Source organism: Anolis sagrei, chromosome 4 (assembly GCF_037176765.1).
Source record: "Anolis sagrei isolate rAnoSag1 chromosome 4, rAnoSag1.mat, whole genome shotgun sequence".
NCBI classification, from domain to species: Eukaryota; Metazoa; Chordata; class Lepidosauria; order Squamata; family Dactyloidae; genus Anolis; species Anolis sagrei.
This window is the reverse complement of record NC_090024.1, coordinates 195,286,777-195,307,285: the sequence shown is the minus strand read 5'-3', so window position 1 is coordinate 195,307,285 and position 20,509 is coordinate 195,286,777. Positions and strand designations below refer to the sequence as shown.

Genomic DNA, 20,509 nt, shown 5'->3' with positions numbered 1-20,509 from the left:
AGGCGTTGAGACAGATATCTGGCATTTACACTCTCTTCTACAGCTACAAAAAAAAAAATCATTGGAGGCACGTGTGAGATAAAGCCCACAGTAGATAAAGAAAAGAAAACAAGTATTCATGCCCTTTAGAAATTGAACTCTACTGGGAAATGTGAGTGCACATTTCCATTCACAGCAGAGTTGGGTTTCCATCCAAACATCTTTCCTATATCCTGTGGCCTTTGTACTGCTTTAATTGTCCTTTCCTTCATACAGTCAAAGAGCTTTTCCCCTCCCACTCCAGATGTACAGTATTTTGGCTTTTAAAAAAAGTCTTTTGTTCGTATTACAGCTTCTTCCTGCAGCCCTCTGGAGTCAGCCCTATTGAGACATAACATGGATAATAGCAGACTGATTGCACAAAAGCAGACCCAAAAATTACCGGAAGCACAACGAATCTGAGGGCTGATTGGGGAAACAGACCCCTTTTTGCCAACTTAAGAATATCATTCGTGTGGAAAAAAGGACATTTGTGTTGAAAATGAAGATGAGGAGGGACAAAAATCTGCATTTCAAAACCATTTGGAATTCAGAAGGCAGATTTATTTGGTACAGACCGGGCCACAGAAAAATCAATTTGTTAAAAACATGAGATGTCCAAGAAAAAAAGTAAATAGCAAGAAACTACTGGTTTTATGCTGGTCACATCAACTGGTTAAAAATAAACAAGGAAGAATAGATAGTACAACAGCTTCTGCCAACCTAGCAGTTCAAAAACATCCAAATATGAGTGGATCATGGAGCGCTGTTACCTCCAGCAGGAAGGTAACTATGTTCCATGCAGTCATGTCGGCCATATGACCTTCAAGGTGTCTACGGACAACGCCAGCACTTCAGCTTAGAAACAGAGATGAGCACCAATCCCCAGAGTCGGACATGACTAAACGTAATGTCACGGGAAAACCTTTACTGGCTTCGATAAGGTTAATGCATTACTGTTGACAAGTAATCAAAACAAAATCATCACAAGATTGAAGCAACCATTTCTTACTCCAAATCTTGGGAGGTCAAACAAGCAGGGCTTCTATTAGTCAAAATGTATTTGAATCCTACTCAGATTTGCTTGTAGTTTACTAAAGACATTAGTTTAAAAGATTAGTCTTAGGTAACTGAGCCACATATCTAATGAACCGCATTTTCCACTTTAGTCAATACCAGTCTTCTCAAGTGGGTGGTTCAGCCATATGGTAACTTTTAATCTCTCCTTCTAAGATGTTAAAGTGAAAACCACTTGGAAAATGAGAGATAGACAGGAGAGGTCACAAGGCCCTATGATGTACTGCTTTATAACACTTCAAACTGACAAATACTTTTAGAAAGCATAGACACCATTCAGTCAAAATTCATGGGAGGGGACTGAAGAAAGAAATGTGGTCACATTTAAACAACCTGAGAATATGAGTAAGTGTAGCTCACACAGCAAATGAAGCAGGGCTGACTGGAATCAGCAAGAGTCATAAGAGTCACCCTGTTTCTAGGAGATGAGAGCAAAGCAGTTTTTCCAGCAGCTTCCACTTTTATCTTTTGATTACATCTGCCCTCCAGGCATGAACATCCACAGAAGACAAGAGAACATTAGCACAGCTGTGGTCTCCCACGGAACATTTTTAAAAGACAGCACAACTTTACAGAACAGAAGCAAACCAAAGATTTGTGGTTGCTGGTGCCACACAGTTTAAGACTTTCATTTCGTGTTTGTTAAATGATTGCTGCCTTTGATGGGGGCCTCAATAACTGTTCGTTCCCTCGGATGCTTTGAAAATATTTCATTTTACAGTAGAAACCCAAGCTGTGCTGAGCTGAACAAAGGCAATCCATCCAAAATAAAGGTAAAGCTTGGAAATATTATTTTTGAACGATGTCTTCAGAATCCTCAGCCACATAGCTGCTGCCAGGAGACACAGACCAAAGAAAGATAAACCCTTTCCAAGCTCTGTCCAAATGTCATAAATACATACTTGTGAATACATCCCATTCATCAGACTATCAGTCTAAGGCAGGCATGGGTAAACTTAGTAACTTGGGGGCCGCATGCTAGTATTCCCTGCTAAGAGGACTGACAGCCCAGTGATGGAAGGAAGGAAGGGAAAGAGGAAATAAAGAGAGAAGGAAGAAAGGATGAAAGAGAGGAAGCAAGAGAGAGGGAAGGATAAAGGAAAGAGAGAAGGAAGGAAAAACAAAAGAGAGGGAAGGATGAAAGGGTGGGGAAGGAGGAGGGAAGGAAGGAAGTGAAGGAAAAAAGGAAGAGAGAAGAAAGGAAGGACAAAAGGGTGGAAGAGAATGGAGGGAGGGATAAAGAGGGAGGAAGAAAGAGGGAGGGGAGGGAGGAAAGAGAGAAGGAAGGAAAGGCAAAAGGGAAGGAAGGAAGGAAGGAAGGAAGGAAGGAAGGAAGGAAGGAAGGAAGGAAGGAGAAGGAAGGAGAAAGTGGGAAATAAGAGAGGGAGAGAAGGAGGAAGGAAGGAAAGATGGGTGGAAGGGAAAGTGAAAGAAGGAGGGAAGGAAGAAGTAAAGAGAGAAGGAAGGATAGGGTGGTGTGAGATAGGAGGGCTTGAGAAAAGAACCCAAGGGCTGCATCCGCCCCCCAGGCCTGCGTTTGCCGATACCTGGTCTAAGGACAACTGGATTTGATCACTGTCAAATTTACAGCACCAGTCTAGGCATACGTACTAATAAGTACATATGATTCCTCTCACTGTTAAAAATCTTTGTTTTCATTGCTAAGAGTTATCAAATTATCTGTGAAATTTACACATCTATAAAGTCTTGGAACTGAAACGCAAGGCTTGGTGGTAATTTCTTAAGGAGAGTCAATTGCCAAAGCAGCTACGGTAATACCCATTATTAAAATCAGGCTAACTAAAGTACGCAATGCCCTGTTGGTATTTTTATACAAGTACATACTCAATAGGGATAAAATATCAAGTGGGACAAAGTGTATTTAACCTGCTTTTTACAAGTATAATAGAATTTTCAAATTATGCTAGAGAAAACAAAAATTATACTTCAAATAAGTGAAGTATTCTCTGAATGCTAACAGGATTGTCTAGGCTAATTTTAAACAGATAAAAGGGCACTTCAGCAGCTCTTGGGTAACAGACATAAGAGCACATTTAAAGGCTTCATAACTATCAATCTCTATCCATGAAAAAAAAATCCAGGTAATATTATATTAACTTCTCCTTCAAAATGGACAACATAGATCTGAAACAAATTACACTCAGAACAAGACTGATGAAAGCTGATCTATGGCTTATCAATCCATGTATATAGGCTAACTGACTGACGGAGAAGGAACACACATACATCAGCATGTTTACTGCTGTCTAAGTCGACCAATATCAAGGGGTAAGGAGAACTTTTCAACAGGACTCAAGTTGACACTATTAAGCTTTGATAATACTTATTTTTAAGACATGGCATCGTGTACATAAGAAATGTAACAAAAAGGTCAATGTCTTGCTGTGTCATTTAATGCAGGACTGATGAAAAATTGCAGGACGATGTCTACAATGCCTACGTGGAAATGATGCTCTTAGAAACCAATGCATTAGCCAAAAGCAAAATCATTTTCATGCATCATTGTGCTACAAGGTCACGTCATTTGTCCTAAACCGTGAAACAGCACACATAGTAATAGCCATGCTGTGACTTCAATTTATGACTGCACACACTCTTGTAATAATTGCCTTACAAACAATTATTACAAGGAATATAACTGAAGAATTGTTGTACAGCTTGAGGCGCAACTTTAAATGGGAGAAGATGCAAGGGGACACAATGGCTGACATCCTGTTGATTGGTTCCAACTAGATTAGATCCAACCAACCAACCTTTGAATGAAAAGTCAACATATAGATAAATATAAGGATTCATTGGGTATTTCTAGTTAAGACAAAAATAGAATTTAGGCTTCTTTTAATCAAGTCTGACCATTCAAGTGCTATCATTCTTAATTTCCATGACATAGGTGTGCCAATTCTACAGAAATATTCTGCTTACTTCAACTTTACTGTTTTGAACAAAATGAACATTAATTCAAATACTCAACATATGGCCATTTTGTTGATAGGGCCAGGATTGAATAGTTTTAGAAAAATAAGTACTATATCTTTTTTCCCCCTCTGACAACAGTCCTAATTTAAAATAGAATTAATACTAGCATTGAATCATAAGCTAAGACATCTCTAAGTTGTTACATTCCTATGTTTACAATTTGCTTGGAAATACATGCTCAAACAGATAAAAGAAAATACTAATTCTGAATGAATAAAGCTATGGAATCCACCAAATACGAAAAAGTGTAAGAGTCTTAAAATTAATAGAACTTGCAATACTCTGATCCCAAAGATCAAAATCCTTTCTGGGATGAAAGTTACATCTGCTTACTCAGTTACTCTGGTCTCCTTACATTTCCTGCAGTCAAATACAGGTTGCCTCAAGTAGGCAGACATACAGTTTCTGAAGCTATAACAATTTGGAAGCCTGATCTCACAAGGTTAATTAAGCTTTCATGACTGTTTCCTCAATTTTGGGCTTATACCAGTGGTTCTCAACCTGAGGGTCCCCAGCTGTGGCCTACAACTCCCAGAAATCCCAGCCAGTTTACCAGCTGTTAGGATTTCTGGGAGTTGAAGGCCAAAACATCTGGGGACCCACAGGTTGAGAGCCACTGGCTTAGATGATTTTCTCAATCACTGACTCCACCATTCTAGTGAATACCTCATGATATTTTGTCTGTAGTCTTCACATTAGGTAGGCAACAGGCCTGTCACCATGTTAACGGTAAGTTAAGTGTGCACCTACATCTCAAGCAGTCCAGGGCCTAAGGGGGCTAGTAAAATCAATTTTGAAAGGATCACCTGTTTTATGCTGAGGAATTCTTTTTCAAAAGTGGATACTTTTCTAATCTCTATTTGGTAGGGGGAATAACCTCCAGAGACATAATGGTCCCTAGAGAATTGGGAGGGAGATTGAAACAAAAAATACTGGTAGGGTGGCATTTGGTCCAGCAGGGGCATGTGTAGCTTCCAAAACAGCAGAGGTTGTCCACCTCAGCATTACGTTCCTCATGATAAAGTCCCTTTTTATAAGAATGCCACTATCTACCCAGCAGGCAGTCTTTCTCCAGGATGGGAGAATATATACGCATGAACAAGACTTGTGGCACAATCTGACACAGAAAAGCTCCATTCTAGGGGATCGTTTCTTACTTCAAGAGTAACACTCCTTCCTATCATAAGACTATGGGTGCATCTACACTGTAAAATTAATGCAGTTTGACACAACTTTAACTGCCATGGCTCAATACAATGGAATCCTAGGGGTGAGGATTCCATAGTACCCTTTAGCAGAGAATGCTAAAGATCTTGTGAAGCTGCAAGTCCCATGACTGCATTGCATTAAAGCATGACAGTTGAAGTGGTGTCAAACTGCATTAATTATACAGTGTAGATGCCCCATGTTCTACCTAATAACACAGAATGTATTATGAGTAGGATCTCGCTATACCAAAGATAGACAAAGCGCAGCCCTCCATAGTCCATTGAACTACATATGGCAGTTCTTACAGCCCCTGAAGACATACTTTCTCACACACAACACATAAAAAGTCCAATGTGCCAAATAAAAGATAATAGCTGTCCATTCAACAACATTTGGGGCACGTGCCCCACCTCCAACCCACAGTTGCATACATATTTGCCATTCTTACAGTCTGGCTGCTAAGATATAACAAGTTATAGACCTATGCTACTTCTGAACAAGCTGCTCTCTTATTCTTATCTAAGCATACCACAGGCTACATGCTAATGTTGTAACATCATCACACCAGAATTTCACTCCCAAATAATTCTAATTCTTGTAAACAGAAGATCATTTTACATTTAGACTCTCAAAAGAATCCTGTGCTTTGCACTCAGCCAATTACCACATTTCATACAAAGCATTTTAGTCTCATACAACTTGATGCCCAGGCAGGATTTCAGGGTCACAAGCCCAGCAGTTATTAAAAGAAATGAAGCACACAGCTCTCTAATTTTTGAGATGTTACTTTACTTAGTTCAGTCCTTTATGGGAGTGGGGTTTCCTTTTGAAAATAAATGGGATTTTAAACCACAAAATTGCTTATAATCCACAATACATAAAGTTGCCAGCAATGTAGCTTTTCCAGCAAAATTGCAAAGGAGAAAACATAAACAAGAGTTGTGGTACATTCTAGGAATCCCTCGCACTGGAGAAATCCTATTGACTTCAGTGAGACTACCTGTAAAGTAAATAGAATTATAGTTTCTGGAAAGGTGCTGTTTTTAGCAAATGCACACACCCAATGACAGCATATTGCAAATGATTAACAATAGTAATCATCCATGATATTATTATTGGCATTACATTAATCTGTAATTAATTGCATGAGATGAGGGTAGGTAAAGTATTTTCCTCGCGTATGAAATACTAAAAATGAAGAGTGTTGTTTCATCCAGCATGAAAGAAAAATGTTTCAAGTTGAACATCTGGAAGCATTCTTTAAATATATAAAGTTTCAAAACTCATCTTTTTTATTTCCACCCAAGAGATCCTCCTTTGACACTCAGGTCCTATTAATATTTCGAAACTGTGACTGAAACAAATAATAAAGCAATTTCCCCATATCTTCTCAGTGCTTTATAGTCATGGAGGACAGATTTGGAAAGCTGGATCTACCAAAAGTATTAACCCTATTCAGATGTTACAGGAACCATGAAGGCAACACAGCTACCACATGTCCGCCCTCCACAGGCATATGGCTTTTCTCACACTCAGAAAATTAATCTCTGTAGCCTTATCCATCCAAGAAGACAACCTATGCAATTTACAAGTCTAATCTTCCAAGGTTCTCCAAGTCAGATGGGATATCTACACATAAATATTAAAGTTCCTCAGACCAAAATATTACCCTCATTAGTGAAGAAGTCAGAAGGAGTCAAAAGTATGTTGTGAGTTAGAATGTGCAAAGCTGTTACCATTCCCCTACTGTAATGATTTCAGCACTGGACTATTACTCCAAAGACCTGAGTTCAAAGCCTTACTCAGTCATAAAAACTCATTGGGTGACTTTGAATAATGTGATTGTTGTTGTTTTGATGTTTGTTGTATATTTTGTTATAATGTTGTTTAAAATTGATGTTTTCCATTCTAATGTGCTACCTTTTAAACTCTGTTGATTGCGCTTGGCCCCATGTAAGCCGCCTGAGTTCCTTTGGGGAGATGCGGGGTATAAACATTCGTATTATTATTGGGCAAGTTACATTCTTTTAGCCTCAGATGAAGACAAATGTAAACCATGGTCTGAACATATCTCACCAAGAAAACAATGTAATAGGTTCATTTTAGATAAAGGTTTTCCCGTGACATTAAGTCTAGTTATGTCTGCCTCTGGGGGTTGGTACTCATCTCCATTTCTAAACCAAAGAGCTGGCGTTGTTCATAGACACCTCCAAGGTCATGCGGCCGACATGACTGTATGGAGCGCTGTTACCTTCCCACAGGAGCAACACTTATTGATCTAGTATTATAACAACAACAACACTGTATTTGTATCCCTATCTCCCCAAAGGGACTCAGGACAGATTCCAGCATATACAAACACAAGGCAAACATTCAATGCCTTGAAACAATGAAACACAGATACACACAGATAAAGATAAAGGCTTCCCCTTCATCTCCTGCTCTGAAGGGTGGTACTCATCTCCACTTCTAAGCTTAAGAAGACACCTCAAAGGTCATGTGGCCAGCATGACTGCATGGAGCACCGTTTACCTTCCTGCCCATTGATCTACTCACATTGTATGTTTTCGAACTGCTAGGTTGGCAGAAGCTAATCGCAAGAGCTCACTTTGTTCTCTGGATTCGAACCGCTGACCTTTTGGTCAGCAAGTTCAGAAGCTTAGTGGTTTAGCCTGCTGTGCCACCGGAGGCTCCTTCATCTTATGCTAGCAACAAATCAGAAACAACTTGAGGGCACACAAATAGTATGCACTGTATACAGTTTATGGGTTATTATTATTTTTCCCCTAATGCATTAATTTGGTTAATATATTTCCTCTAGTTTCACTGAGAAAAAAAATGCCAGTAATCCCTTCAATAACACATATGCAAAGATGACTTATACACCTGATATTTATATTTTTGCACAAATCAGTTTATACACAATACTTCTTTACAATGAAATGTGGATTGTTGCACAATATATCATTCTTCTTCCTCCATTATAGTGTAGATACTCTGAATTTAGCACATTTAGGTCCAAGTGAGAATGACAACATTAATCCAATTTAAAAACAAACCAAAATCATCCACAAAGAGGACTCTATTCAGGCTCATTATGGAAATGATAGAAGCTCCCTTTCTAGCTGCAGATCCCCTAATTTTGACTGAGCCCATGGTAACCTTGCAAAACAAGCTTATTTGGGAGGAGGGGAAGAAGAGTTTAAGAGCTATTCAGCATATCCCCCTGTCCAATACACCATGCATTTTTAATCACAAGCTTTCAAGGGAACTGTATTGAAGATGTGTTCTCTGGGGATGTACAGGTGAGGACAGAGTTTCAAAGCAATCAAGTTTCACTAGGTTTACATTGATATATAGATTCACACTTCAGTATTACATCATGGCAAAAACAAATCATAGCAATTACAAATATATCCAGAGAAAATATGTGGTTCTTCATGTGTTGTAATGTTCATAATTAATAACACTAATACTCTATATCTGCCATTATCTAGCAAATACAAACTCTTTATTTTTTGAGACTGGACTATAGAAAAGCAGTAATTAGTTAGATATTCTAAGTCTGGATCAATACTGTCATATAATGCACTTTGCAACTACATTATATGGTCAGTGCAGACCCACATAATGCAATTTAACTGCAAAAATGGGTCTAAAAACTGAATTAGATGGCAATTTCTAGACCTCGTTTTTCTGATAAACATAATGTCTCCTCACTGGTACATTCATCCAATTACTGAAGCACAAAGGAACAAGCAAAAACCCTATCATAAGAACTGAACTTGGTAGTGGCGGAGTTGCCAAAGAAGGCAAAGAGCTGACATTATTTTAAAAAAGAATAGCTGTATTGGCAGAATCTTCTCCCCATATTACTGAATAATTCCAAGCAGCAGTGACACAGTAGAAGAAGTAGGCTTAAACTGTGTCTACTGGCAAAGAAAGCATTGTCTGGAAGGAAATCAGTGAATGTGGAACCTTTCTTCCGCTTTTGTCCTGTGTGTTTCTCCTCCAGTTTTAAAAAATCTGACCACCTTCTAATTTTTACACACACTGTGCTGTTCCAAACAGCTACACGGTTGTCAGATTTTAGTAACTGCATTATACCAATGGGGAAGTAATACCAAGCAAGGTGCTGCACCTAGATACATAAAATATTATGTTCTCTTCTCCAAAGGGTCTACAATAATTTCCAAGCAAAGAAAGCTAGTCCTAAAGAAAAAACTAAACTATGCTACAATACATCCAGAGCTTCAACCAGTCTGTCATTGTTTATTTCAAGCAGAAACATGAATTCAAGTGAACAACTCTAGGAAAAGAAAAGTGGAAAAAGACAAGAAAAAAAATTTCTGCTAAAACTGTACTCCTTCTAAGAACATTCACAGTGTCACTGAAAATTAACCACATTCAAAAATGAGTAAAGATACAACAAAGCCAGCGCAGTATAGTGACTTGAGTACTGGATTATTCTGGAGACTAGGATTCAATCCCCATTGAGTCATGGTAACCCACTGGGCTACTCACACAGCCTCAGAGGAGCGAAAATTCAAATCCTCTCAAAACAAATCTTGCCAAGAAATCCTCATGATAGGTTTGCCTTAGGATCACCTTAAGTCAGAAACAACCTGAAGGCACACAACAACACAAGGGTTTTGAATGATTCTCATTCAAAAAAAAAACTGGTTATACTCATTCCAAAACACATCCTTAAAGAAGGCCATTTTATCCCCTAATTTAAAACAGAGAATTCTGAGCAATTAAGATCTTGTTAATCAAGAACTTCCTACTCATAAAATTTCATGAATACCAAAAAAACTGAACTAAAAGAATATTCACCGCCTTTCATTGCTGTATATCACTCATCAAAACCATATTTGTCTAGTATCAATTATGATTTGTAGGACAACACTAAACCTGATATCATGGAAATGGACTGCTCATCATGCAACTGAAGTTTCACTTCCCTTCATAAACCCATCCCACACATAACCAGAACTGCTCCAGAGGGTTTATGAAATTTCTGGTGCAGGTATGGGAAGAATATGATAGGTTGCAGAAGGAATTCTATTTAAAATTCCAATTATGTAAGGCCATCACTGGATAAAGGCCTTAGGTACTGACACTACTAAAAATCAGTTGAATGTGTTAATGCTGGCAAGCTTTAGAATAAAATAATGAAACTGATAGACACTTCTTTGGGTGGAAAGAACAAACACTGTGTTGCGGTTAAACTATGTTGTGGGAAAGCAAAAAATCACCTATGAACCACAGCATACAGTAAACAAAACCAGCATCAAAGTTCCTATCTCTAGTCTCTAGATCAGGGTCCTCAAACTTTTTAAACAGAGGGCCAGGTCACAGTCCCTCAAACTGTTGGAGGGCCGGATTATAATTTGAAATAAAACATGAATGAATTCCTATGCACACTGCACATATCTTATTTGCACTGCAAAAATCATTTTAAAACAATGCAATAATTAAAATGAAGAACAATTTAAACAAATATAAACTTATTGATATTTCAATGGGAAGTGTGGGCCTGCTTTTGCTGATTAGATAGGATTGTTGTTGTTGTTATGTGCTTTCAAGTCGTTTCAGACTTAGGTTGCCCCTGAGCGAGGGCCAGGTAAATGACCTTGGAGGGCCATATCCGGCCCCTGGGTCTTAGTTTGAGGAGCCCTGCTCTAGATAAAAGCAGACTGTGAAGAGTCAAATGTGTGTTACAAAACAAAGGAAGAGTACAGTCTGCTGCTATTTGCATCAGCTCCAAATGGCATTCTGGTATTCCAGCACCAAGTGTCGCCTTGCTATATAACAATCACAGGGGTCACAATCATTGCTGTAAGTTCCTGATTGTGGGCTTTCTATGGCCACCTGGTCCACCACTAGAAAGAAAAACCTGGACCAAAGAAGCATCTGGCCTAACCCAGCAAGAATCTTTTCATCTCCAATTATTATGATGAATCATTCTATGAAGTAAAAAAAAATGGTGAAGCTATTTGCTATTCTTGCTGTGGAAGGATTCCACTTCTCCTCAGCTCCATCCAGAAAAGGTTCCAATCTGTCAAGTATTTAGTGCTTCCTAAATACACATTTTGGGTTTCTTTATTTTATTTTAATCCTCTAGAGTGCACATTAATCAATCAATACTGACCAAATATCCCTGCTTCAATATTAAACTTAACTTGACTCCCTGAACATGTTTGTACAAGTTTGTGAGTGGTTGGAAAACTCCCACTTCAAACTTGGTGTCAAGCAGATTTTAAAGGATTATAAGTATGACCAATTAAACTTTAGGGTCACTGAAATAATTTGAGAAATCATCAACATCAGCTCCATTCACACTAGGGAAACTTTCAGAATACCCACTGAAAAGCAACCCTGTTTCAAGGGTCCTGTTGAGCTCTAACTGTATCATTGTCTTCTTGTCAATAGAGCAAACATGAGTTAAAAGGGCTAACAGGAAAAAAAACCTGAAAATAAATATATTCAAGAGTAGCTGGGAAGATGTTGCAATGACTGAACCAGATGTATCCATTCTATATGAACATGATGATCAGCAATGACCCATTTCTTCCCCCTACCAGCAGAGCCTGTCAATGAGTGACTAGAAATCCCATGCAAATTAGGTGATCAGCAAAATAGAGATAGGTTGTATGTGCAAATCCCTTTGACAATAAAAACAAGAAAATAACATGTCAATGGTATACGGTTTGTTTGGTTTTTTTTAAAAAAAAAAATAGCATACTAAAAGGCCAAAAATTCCATGTTTATGTTGTGTGAGGGCAGGGAACATTTCTAACCACATTTCAAAATTTAGGATCCTATAGACCACGGATATCGGTTCTATAGATCACAGATACCAATGACGAGAGTCTTCACCTGGTGAGATTAACCAACCTCAATGTTCCTGGATGATAAGGCTCACCAGCAGAAGGCAAAATAACAAATTTATTCAATCTACAGTAGGGATGCAAGTACAGCAACGGGTGCCCAAAATGTACACGCATAAAGGTATCATGAGAAATAACCATTTCATACAGCAAAAACTTCCACAGGCAAGCGTTGTCAGAGTTTGAGCTTTCCTCCTTGGTCTCTGACTGGTGGAGTGCTGGGGGGCAGCTGGTACTGCCTTTGCTTGTGATTGGCTGGGAGGTGTGCTTAGGCCGGTTCAAGCTGTGATTGATACAGGTCCCAATGACAGTCGTGGCTTCCCTCTCAGTTAGGCCGGGCAATCCCAGGGCTGCCAGCTGCCTTTGGGCTGAGAGGGGCCCACTGGAAGTCCAGTCCATATTTGGTGGGCTAATGCCCACAGCAGAGGTCCAGAGAACACACAGGACAGGATTATGTGAACGTTAAGTCCAGTTTTCCTGTGAACAATGAGTGTTTATCTTTGCTCTCCACTCTCAGACTGGACAGACAATGGGATGGTTCTAAGATGTCTGTTCAGGACCATCAAGCAGAGTTCTCTTTGTATAATATCCTAGGTAGTTGATGGTCCGGATCTCCCGAGGAAGATGTAAATGAAATCATAAGTCACTCAGGAAGGTTTATTCCTTTCTGCTGCACCCCTGACCGATCTAGTTAGGGGTGCATTCCTGAGTCACTGACTCTGTCCTGGTCTGGGCAGAGGTGGTGAAACGGTTCATATCATTTGCCTTATGTTAAAAATATATTCAAGAATAAATATAGCTCATAGACAATGTGGTAGAAGAGGGGGTGCAGGGGTATGAAAGTCCTGGAACTGTGGCATATTGTTTATGCAGTTTGTATGAGATTATGTCTTCTCCTTTTGAATTTCTCCCCTTTCCAATGTGCGCATTAGAGGATTAGCGAAGGTGCAGATAAGCACAGAAGAATAGGATGAGAAAATGTCAAGGAATTGATTTTAAGGGATACTTTGGGTGCAAAAAGATACAATCATTCAGGGAACTGGATACTTAGTTGCAAAGGTTCAGGGAATGGTAAAGACTGTTCTAGGGAGGGTTGAGAAATGCATTGGTTTGAATCAGTGCATATCTTGGGGTTTTAAACAAAAGGAAGCTATAGTTTTGGGAAGCAGTCATCAGAAGTGTTTGGGCTGCTGTCGGTCTGTTGAAGATTGAGGAGAATCTCATCTAAGGGGGAATAACGCCTTCTCATTCATCTTGACGGCCTGTCCTTGGGAAACTGCAATTCTCACGGAGTGGGGTGCCATGTTCAACAATAATACTAGCAGTTTAGCAGGCACGTTTGAAAAAATCTGCAGGGTAACACAGAGAAATGTCATATTTACATAATTTAGAGGCTAAATGTTTAGTCCAAAGTTCGGAAACCTAGCAAATAATTCAGATTTTTTTTTCTTGTAGAGGAAAGTACTCTGCTTCAGGCCATGTTATAACCAAGAGTAACATCAAAGAATGTGGCTCCAAGTTGAACCTTGCTTTCATTCTAGATTGCCATCCAAATTGCAGGTTCAATGTAACATATGATAAAAATTCTGATATTAAATCAGCTAATTGCATTTCCCTTGTTCACCTTAAATCCATTCCCTAGTTACAGATTTCCATGTAGATTGGAAACACTTCAGCAGTCCCTCAGCAGAGAGCAAATGTATTTTTCATTGTTTTAACAAGCTGGAGGAGGGAATCCTCTCTTGCTGATACAGCAAGGAAAATGAAACAAAGGAAATTCAACTCTCTTACATATATTTTGGACACTGCATTTTAAGACCACCTACTCCTCTAGCTCCAACAGCAATCTATTGCTGGAAGGAACTATCCTTTTCTGAATCAGTGCCTCCTGTTGGCCACTAGAATTTCAAAGCGTTAGTTGCTAACTTGCCAAGCAAAATCCTACATTAACATGAAAAAGAAGAAAAGAGGAGGAGTGGAAGACAAAAATGCTTTCACTGGCTACCGCCTCTAACCCAGGAATCCCAAAACACTTTTTAAAAAGCCATTTATGATCTAAGCTTCAAGTCATTTCTCAAGAAAAGAGAAAGAGCGGGCCTTGTTTCCCTGTGAAATACAGAAAGTTGAAACACAGCGAAGTCAATGATCCATCTCAGAACATGCCAAGAAACCCATACATTCAAATTTACTAAAATGGGATCATGTGCCACTACAGCACTTGCAGTTCACAACTAAAAACCAGTTAATTTCCTTTAAAGCAGTATCTGCTGTTTCCTGATGAACACACACACAAAGTAGACCAAAGCACTTCTCATTCAAATACTTCCAAGTTCCACAATGAAGAAGCATTTTGCCAAGCTACACCTATGCAGAAACTAAATCCTACCATGCACACATGTATGAAGAAAAAAAAAACTCTACAGACACAAAAGAGTTAGGCAAGCGTCTCTTTAGTGTAACACCCAGGACATGTGATGGTGTGAAGCCAAGCCCACCTGTCTAATGTCAGTAAGACATTGTTGTACAGAACATGCCTATCTAGTTGTTGTCATTCCAAACATCCTTCAATGGGCATATTGCCAAAAAAAAAAAAAAAGAAAAGAAAAGAAAAGAAGAAGGGCAGTGCACAGAATACCTGAAACAGTTCATTATTACACACATATATATTCAACTCAAATTGAAGGGTGCTGCAGTCAGCTGCCAGGGGTGTGAAACATGCACACACAGAAGGCATTTATAAAGAGAGAAACCCTTTTGGTGCATACAGCTGCAAAAAGCCCCTTTAAAGCTGCAATTCACAATACTGCCAAGCAACAAAGCTTCTTAAACTAATACATACGTTTCCCAGGGGAGGGTTCCATTTCCCAGCTATATTTAATTAATTGTATGCTACGTTTTTGAATCACAAAAATAACTTGTATGGGTGGCCTTTTTTTCAAGTAATGGTGCAATAAAACTAAGGATATATAAAGATACAGCAGTATTTCAAGAACCCACCCCAGGAAGTAACAATCAAAGCCAATCCCTTCTAACACACTGTACTATTGAAAAGCACAGCAAATTCCTGACGATCTGGAAATGCTTTCCCCTTCCACACCCAAGCATGTAGCATGAGTGCCTGCATTTGCAAGTTAAGACGGAAAGATACACAGAAATGCATTACGTTCATGCCTTAAAAAAAACAAAAAAAGACCTTACCTTTGACTTGAGTGTCATATTCAGCTATGATTTCCTTATCCTTTTTGAATTTAGCTGGCGACGTCATGTTTTCTTTCCCCTCCAAAACAAGATTATCCTCCAAACAAATCCTCCAGACTACAAGGAATAAATGCAATTCACGTTCCTCCCCCCCAAACCCGGATCACTTGCTTGAGCTCGCCTTCCCTCGGCAGCAATCAGTCCATGGAGAGAGGGTGTGAGATGGTGTGTGCATGAGCAGCAGTGACATGCAGATGTGAAGAGCTCAGCGGACAGAAAAGGCAGCAGTTTGGATTCCCTGCACCAAAACCCTTAGCAGCAGTGGTGGCGGCAACGGTGGCGGCAGCAGCAGCATCAGACTAGAGAAGATCTGCAGCCCCCAAAGGCTTTTTCTGATTGCTAACATTAATAGCACAGCCAGGGAGTGGAAGTCCTTCTGCGCAACAACATGTTGTGTGTGGGCTTGACTTGCTGCTTTTTTTTAGATAGCGTCAGAGATGATGTAAATTAAATCCCAAATGACAGGAGAGATGAAAGCTCCAAAGTCACTTTCTTCCGTTCAAGTGCCTGTAAATTGAAATACGCATTTGATTGTCAAGCGGTCACAAAGACATTTAAAAATGCATCTGAAAGACAGGAGTGTAACATACCAACGCAATTATTTAAAGTAAACCATTTTTCTTAAAGCATCAGTTACAGAAGGACTGAAGAAAAGGTAGAATACCTAAAATCCAGGTAGATTGGAGGACGAGGAACAGCGGAAATACCATTAGAGCAAGCCAAACCCAAGAGCATTAGGAGAAGGAGGGACAAAGGAACACTCCACCTTAAAAAAACCAATTTATTTAAACTACGCAAGGAGGAAAACAACAAGGGAGAAAGCAACACGATATGCTAAAAGGAGAAGTCAGACTCAAATCCTCAAATTACTTGAACTACAGGGGCTCTCCAATGAATCCACAAGCCATTGTATAAACAAGACTAATCCCCTTTGGTGTAGCTAAAGCTAGAGCCCTTGGTTCAGCCAAGAGAGCAGATTTAGGTATTTCTGTAATGTATGATTGTTAAAATTTATAGAGATTTGACTCCATCAAAATGCAAAAGCAAGGAGATGTTGGGGAGGGGGGGGTGCATCTGCTGTAGACATCAAAGCCCATTTGGAGCCAAAGGAAATGCGACTCGATATATGCAAGACAAACACAAGTTTCTCAGCAGGGGGAAGGTGGAGAACAACTTTTCCTGCCCTTTTTGGATTACAAGCTACTATTGGAGACAAATGTTAAAAGGAGGAGGTAGGAGAAACAAGAGACCTGGACTCACATCCAAAGGCTGAAACAATGTGGCCAGCAGAGACAGGAAACGGTAAAGGCTAACAAAGTCAAGTCTGAAGCACTAGATGAAAACACAAAGAAAAAATACAGCAGGCTCCAAAGTACTTGAAGCATATTTCTGGGCACCACACATCCTACTGATGAGCAGTGAAGCTATCCTGATAATGTGTTTAAAGACCTCCCTCAAAACACATGGCAGAGGAATCACTACATTTCTTAGATGTCATGTAGACCAAACCCACTCAAACAGACCCTTGCAAACTATTTAAACCAGAAGGCAAATGCAACATTTATGCTGGATACTTTACTATACATAGCATTAGGGACCTCATCAAACTAGAGAATGAATCCACTTTAAATCCAGCTTCTGCCTCCTGCAGAATTCTGGGGTTTGTAGTTTAATGAGCCTCTTTAAAGCTTCTCCCTAAACTACAAATCCCAGAATTTTGCAGGATGCAGCAACAGGGTTTAAAGTAGATTCATTCTCTAGTGTGATGAGGTCCCAGGGCTCCACAATTTGTGGTGCACCATCCTGGATAATAATCATGTTTTAAGTTCATTTGCTACACAGATGGGTGACAAAAAAATTGGGAAATCCCGATCCCAATTAAACAGTGCCATCACCCATCCTTGGAGCTTTGGGGGCAGGACGTAAAGGATGACTTTCAGAATCTCCCGGTGGCGATGCTGGCTGAAAGATTCTGAGTTGCCAAAAAAAAAAAAAAAAACCTTTTCAAGTTCTGTTTATAGTTTGTTGCTTCATAATCCATTCTTTGCAGTCCAAAACTAAACAGGATGGTGTACCAAGACTTGGGTGGACCATCATACCAGAGCGGTAGACTCAATTGAACTTGGTGTGTCACTATATGACAGATTCTTGATCGATAGGAAATTTAAAGTCCAGCCTAGTCTTCTGGTTGCAGAAAAAGATGTTAAATAGCGTTGGAAAAGGGTACATAGTCCTGGGAGACAGGTGAGTATCGTATATTTCTGCCTGGAAAGCAACAGGAGGGAGCCACGGTTGTGTCAACTATGCACCCATGAGGGAGAGCATCACACCACAGGAAGCAAGGAATTACTCATCAAGCAATAATATGCAAACTGTAGTTTTAAAAAAGGAGGAGAAAAAAACAGGCAAGGTTCATTTCCTGGGAAGAAAAATATTAGCGTCTGGTGAGGGATCTCCAAGATACTTCATCTATGTGTGTAAATGGTATGATAAAATAAATGACCCCTGGTGGTGCAGTGGGTTAAACTGCTGAGCTGTTGAACTTGTTGACTGAAAGGTCAGCGGTTCAAATGCGAGGAGCAGAGTGAGCTCCCACTGTTAGCCCAGCTTCTGCTAACCTAACAGTTCGAAAACATGCAAATGTGAGTAGATTCATAAGTACCGCTAAGGTAGGAAGGTAACGGTGCTCTATGCAGTCATGCTGGCCACATGACCTTGGAGGCATCTATGGACAACACCGACTCTTCAGCTTAGAAATAAAGATGAGCACCACCCCCAGAGTCGGACGCAACTAGACTTAATGTCAAAAGGAAACCTTTACTTAAAATACAGGTATTTCAAAATCTTTAAAAATCCCAGTACTTCAAGTATTTGTGTAAGGTGTACTCAACTTATGTCATCATTGCAGTTTATTGATATAGATATTGCTTTACAGTAAAAACAACCAAAAACAGTGGCTCTTGCCAAAGACATACAAAAAAATACACTTAATAAAAGGTATTTCAAAATCTTTTTTTAAAAAAAAATCCAAAGTACAGATTGGGCCAAAAGTCATAAGGGGGGTGTCAATATTTAATAACTCCTTTGTTTTCTTTTTCTAATTTACAATACCATCACATCATATACAATATATATACCCATATCTTCTTTCTAAGCTATTTTCCCAAGGAAGGGTTGGCATTGTGACTGTCATTTCCACAATGCTTTGTTTTGGGCATTCTCAGGTCTCAGCATGCATGTCTTCATTGACAATGTCCATCCATCATTCATATATGCCAAAATATCTTCCTTCGTTCATGGCTTGATGGCTCCAGATCAGGTGTTTTGGACTTCAACTCATGCAAGTAACTGCCTCAGGCTCCTTCCTTTTCCCCCTCAGCTGCTTAACTTTGACTGCAATGGCTCAATGCTATCGAGTTCTGGGAGCTGTAGTTTTACAAGGTCTTCATGGCCTTGTCTATCAAATAGTGATGGTGTCTCACCAAACTACAATTCCCATGATTCCATAGCATTGAGCCTTGGCAGTTAAATTGGGGTCAAACACCATTAATTCTACAGAGTAGATCAGGTATAGGCAAACCTGGGCCCTCCCTGCAGGGTTTTTGGACTTCAACTCCCACAATTCCTAACAGCTTCAGGCCTTTTCCTACTATCTGTGTATTTGTTCCACATGCAAGCCTGGGCAAACCTGGGCTCTCTAGGTTTTTGGACTTCAACTCCCACCATTCCTAACAGCCTCAGGCCCCTTCCTTTTCCTCCTCAGCAACTTAAGTGGAAGGAAGGGGCCTGAGGCTGTTAGGAATGGTGGGAGTTGAAGTCCAAAACACCTGGAGGGAGGAGGGCCCAAGTTTGCCCATACCTGCTCTAGATCAAGCTCGGTACACATACTCTTCATGATCCAAATTAAAGGGAAAGAACAGGAATAAAACAGATTGGCTGATATTAGGTGAAGTGGCCCTCTGTGATGTGAATGGGAAAGAAAGGGGGCAAAGCGGATGGGCGGCTGCTAGTTGACAAGTATATGGGAAGAAGGAAAGAAAGACAAAGAAGGGAAAAGAAGGAAGGAAAGGAGGTGGGAAAGAATACAAAAAGGAAAGGAAAGAAAGGTATGCAGGGAGGAAAGAGAAAGAATGGAAGAGAAAAAAGGGAAGAAAAGGCGGAAAGGAAAGGAGGAGGAAAAAGAAGGGAAGGAAGGATGAGAAAGGAAAGACGAAAAGGTATGAGGGCAGGGAAGAGAAAGGAAGGGATGAAGGACGAAAAATGGGGGAAAGGCTGGGAACTTGTGTGAGGGAAAGCAAGGGAAAGAAAGAGGAGAGGGAGGAAAAGAGGAGGAAAAAGAAGGGAAGGAAGGAAAAGAAAGGATAGAGAAAAAGATATGAGGGCAAGGAAATGAAAGGAAAGGATGAAGAAAAAGTTGCAAGGGAATGCAAGGGAAAGAAAGAGGAGAGGGAGAAAAAGGGGGAAGGAAGAGAAAGGAAAGAGGAAAGGGTATGAGGGGAGGAAGGAAGAGAGAGGAAGGAAGAAAAGAATGGAAATAATGGGGGAAGCTGTGTGAGGAAAAGCAAGGGAAGGAAAGAGAAGGAGAGGGAGGAAGAAAAGAAAGGGAAAGAAGGGAAAAGGAAAGAAAGAAAGGGGGAATGTATATAAGGGAAAGCAAAGGGGGAAGGAAAGGAAAGGAAGGAAGAAGGGGGAAATGTAAAGGCAGAAGGTGAGAAAGAGCCACAAACAAACTCCCCTCCCCTCCCAAAAAGAAGTTTCAAAAAGTTAGGAAAACACCAGGCGCCTTGGGGACTTCTTCTGTCCATCAAGCCTTTGGGGTCAGACTGAGCGCCTTAAGGGCCAGCCCATAATATCTCTCCCTCTCTTTCTCTCTCTCGGCGTCAGAGTGAGGGAATGTGAGGAGGAGGAGGAGGAGGATTACCTGCCTCGCCGCCCTCGTCCCGCTCCGAGCTGCCTTCCCCTCGCGGTTCTTCCCGCGGTCCGCTCTGCCCGCAGCCCCGACCACACAAACCCCGCCCACCCTTGCTGAGGAACACCAATCAGAACCGATTTTTGAA

General features: G+C 40.2%; 1 protein-coding gene across 5 annotated transcripts in view; it reads right to left on the bottom strand.

The window, feature by feature from the left end:
- SRGAP2 (SLIT-ROBO Rho GTPase activating protein 2) overlaps window positions 1-20,448 on the bottom strand; it is a 236,183-nt gene extending 215,735 nt beyond the window's left edge. For 4 of the 5 annotated variants that reach the window (XM_067468057.1, XM_067468059.1, XM_067468060.1 and 1 more), the window contains exons 1-2: window positions 20,374-20,448; window positions 15,393-15,959 (exon numbers count right to left, since the gene is read on the bottom strand). In XM_067468057.1, the coding sequence (XP_067324158.1) occupies window positions 15,393-15,459 (67 nt within the window). In that variant the 5' untranslated portion in view covers window positions 15,460-15,959; window positions 20,374-20,448. Of the gene's footprint in view, window positions 1-15,392; window positions 15,960-16,116; window positions 16,186-20,373 lie in introns of those variants that run through there. The other variant, XM_067468058.1, reaches the window with a different exon arrangement.
- Window positions 20,449-20,509: the final 61 nt, after the last annotated feature.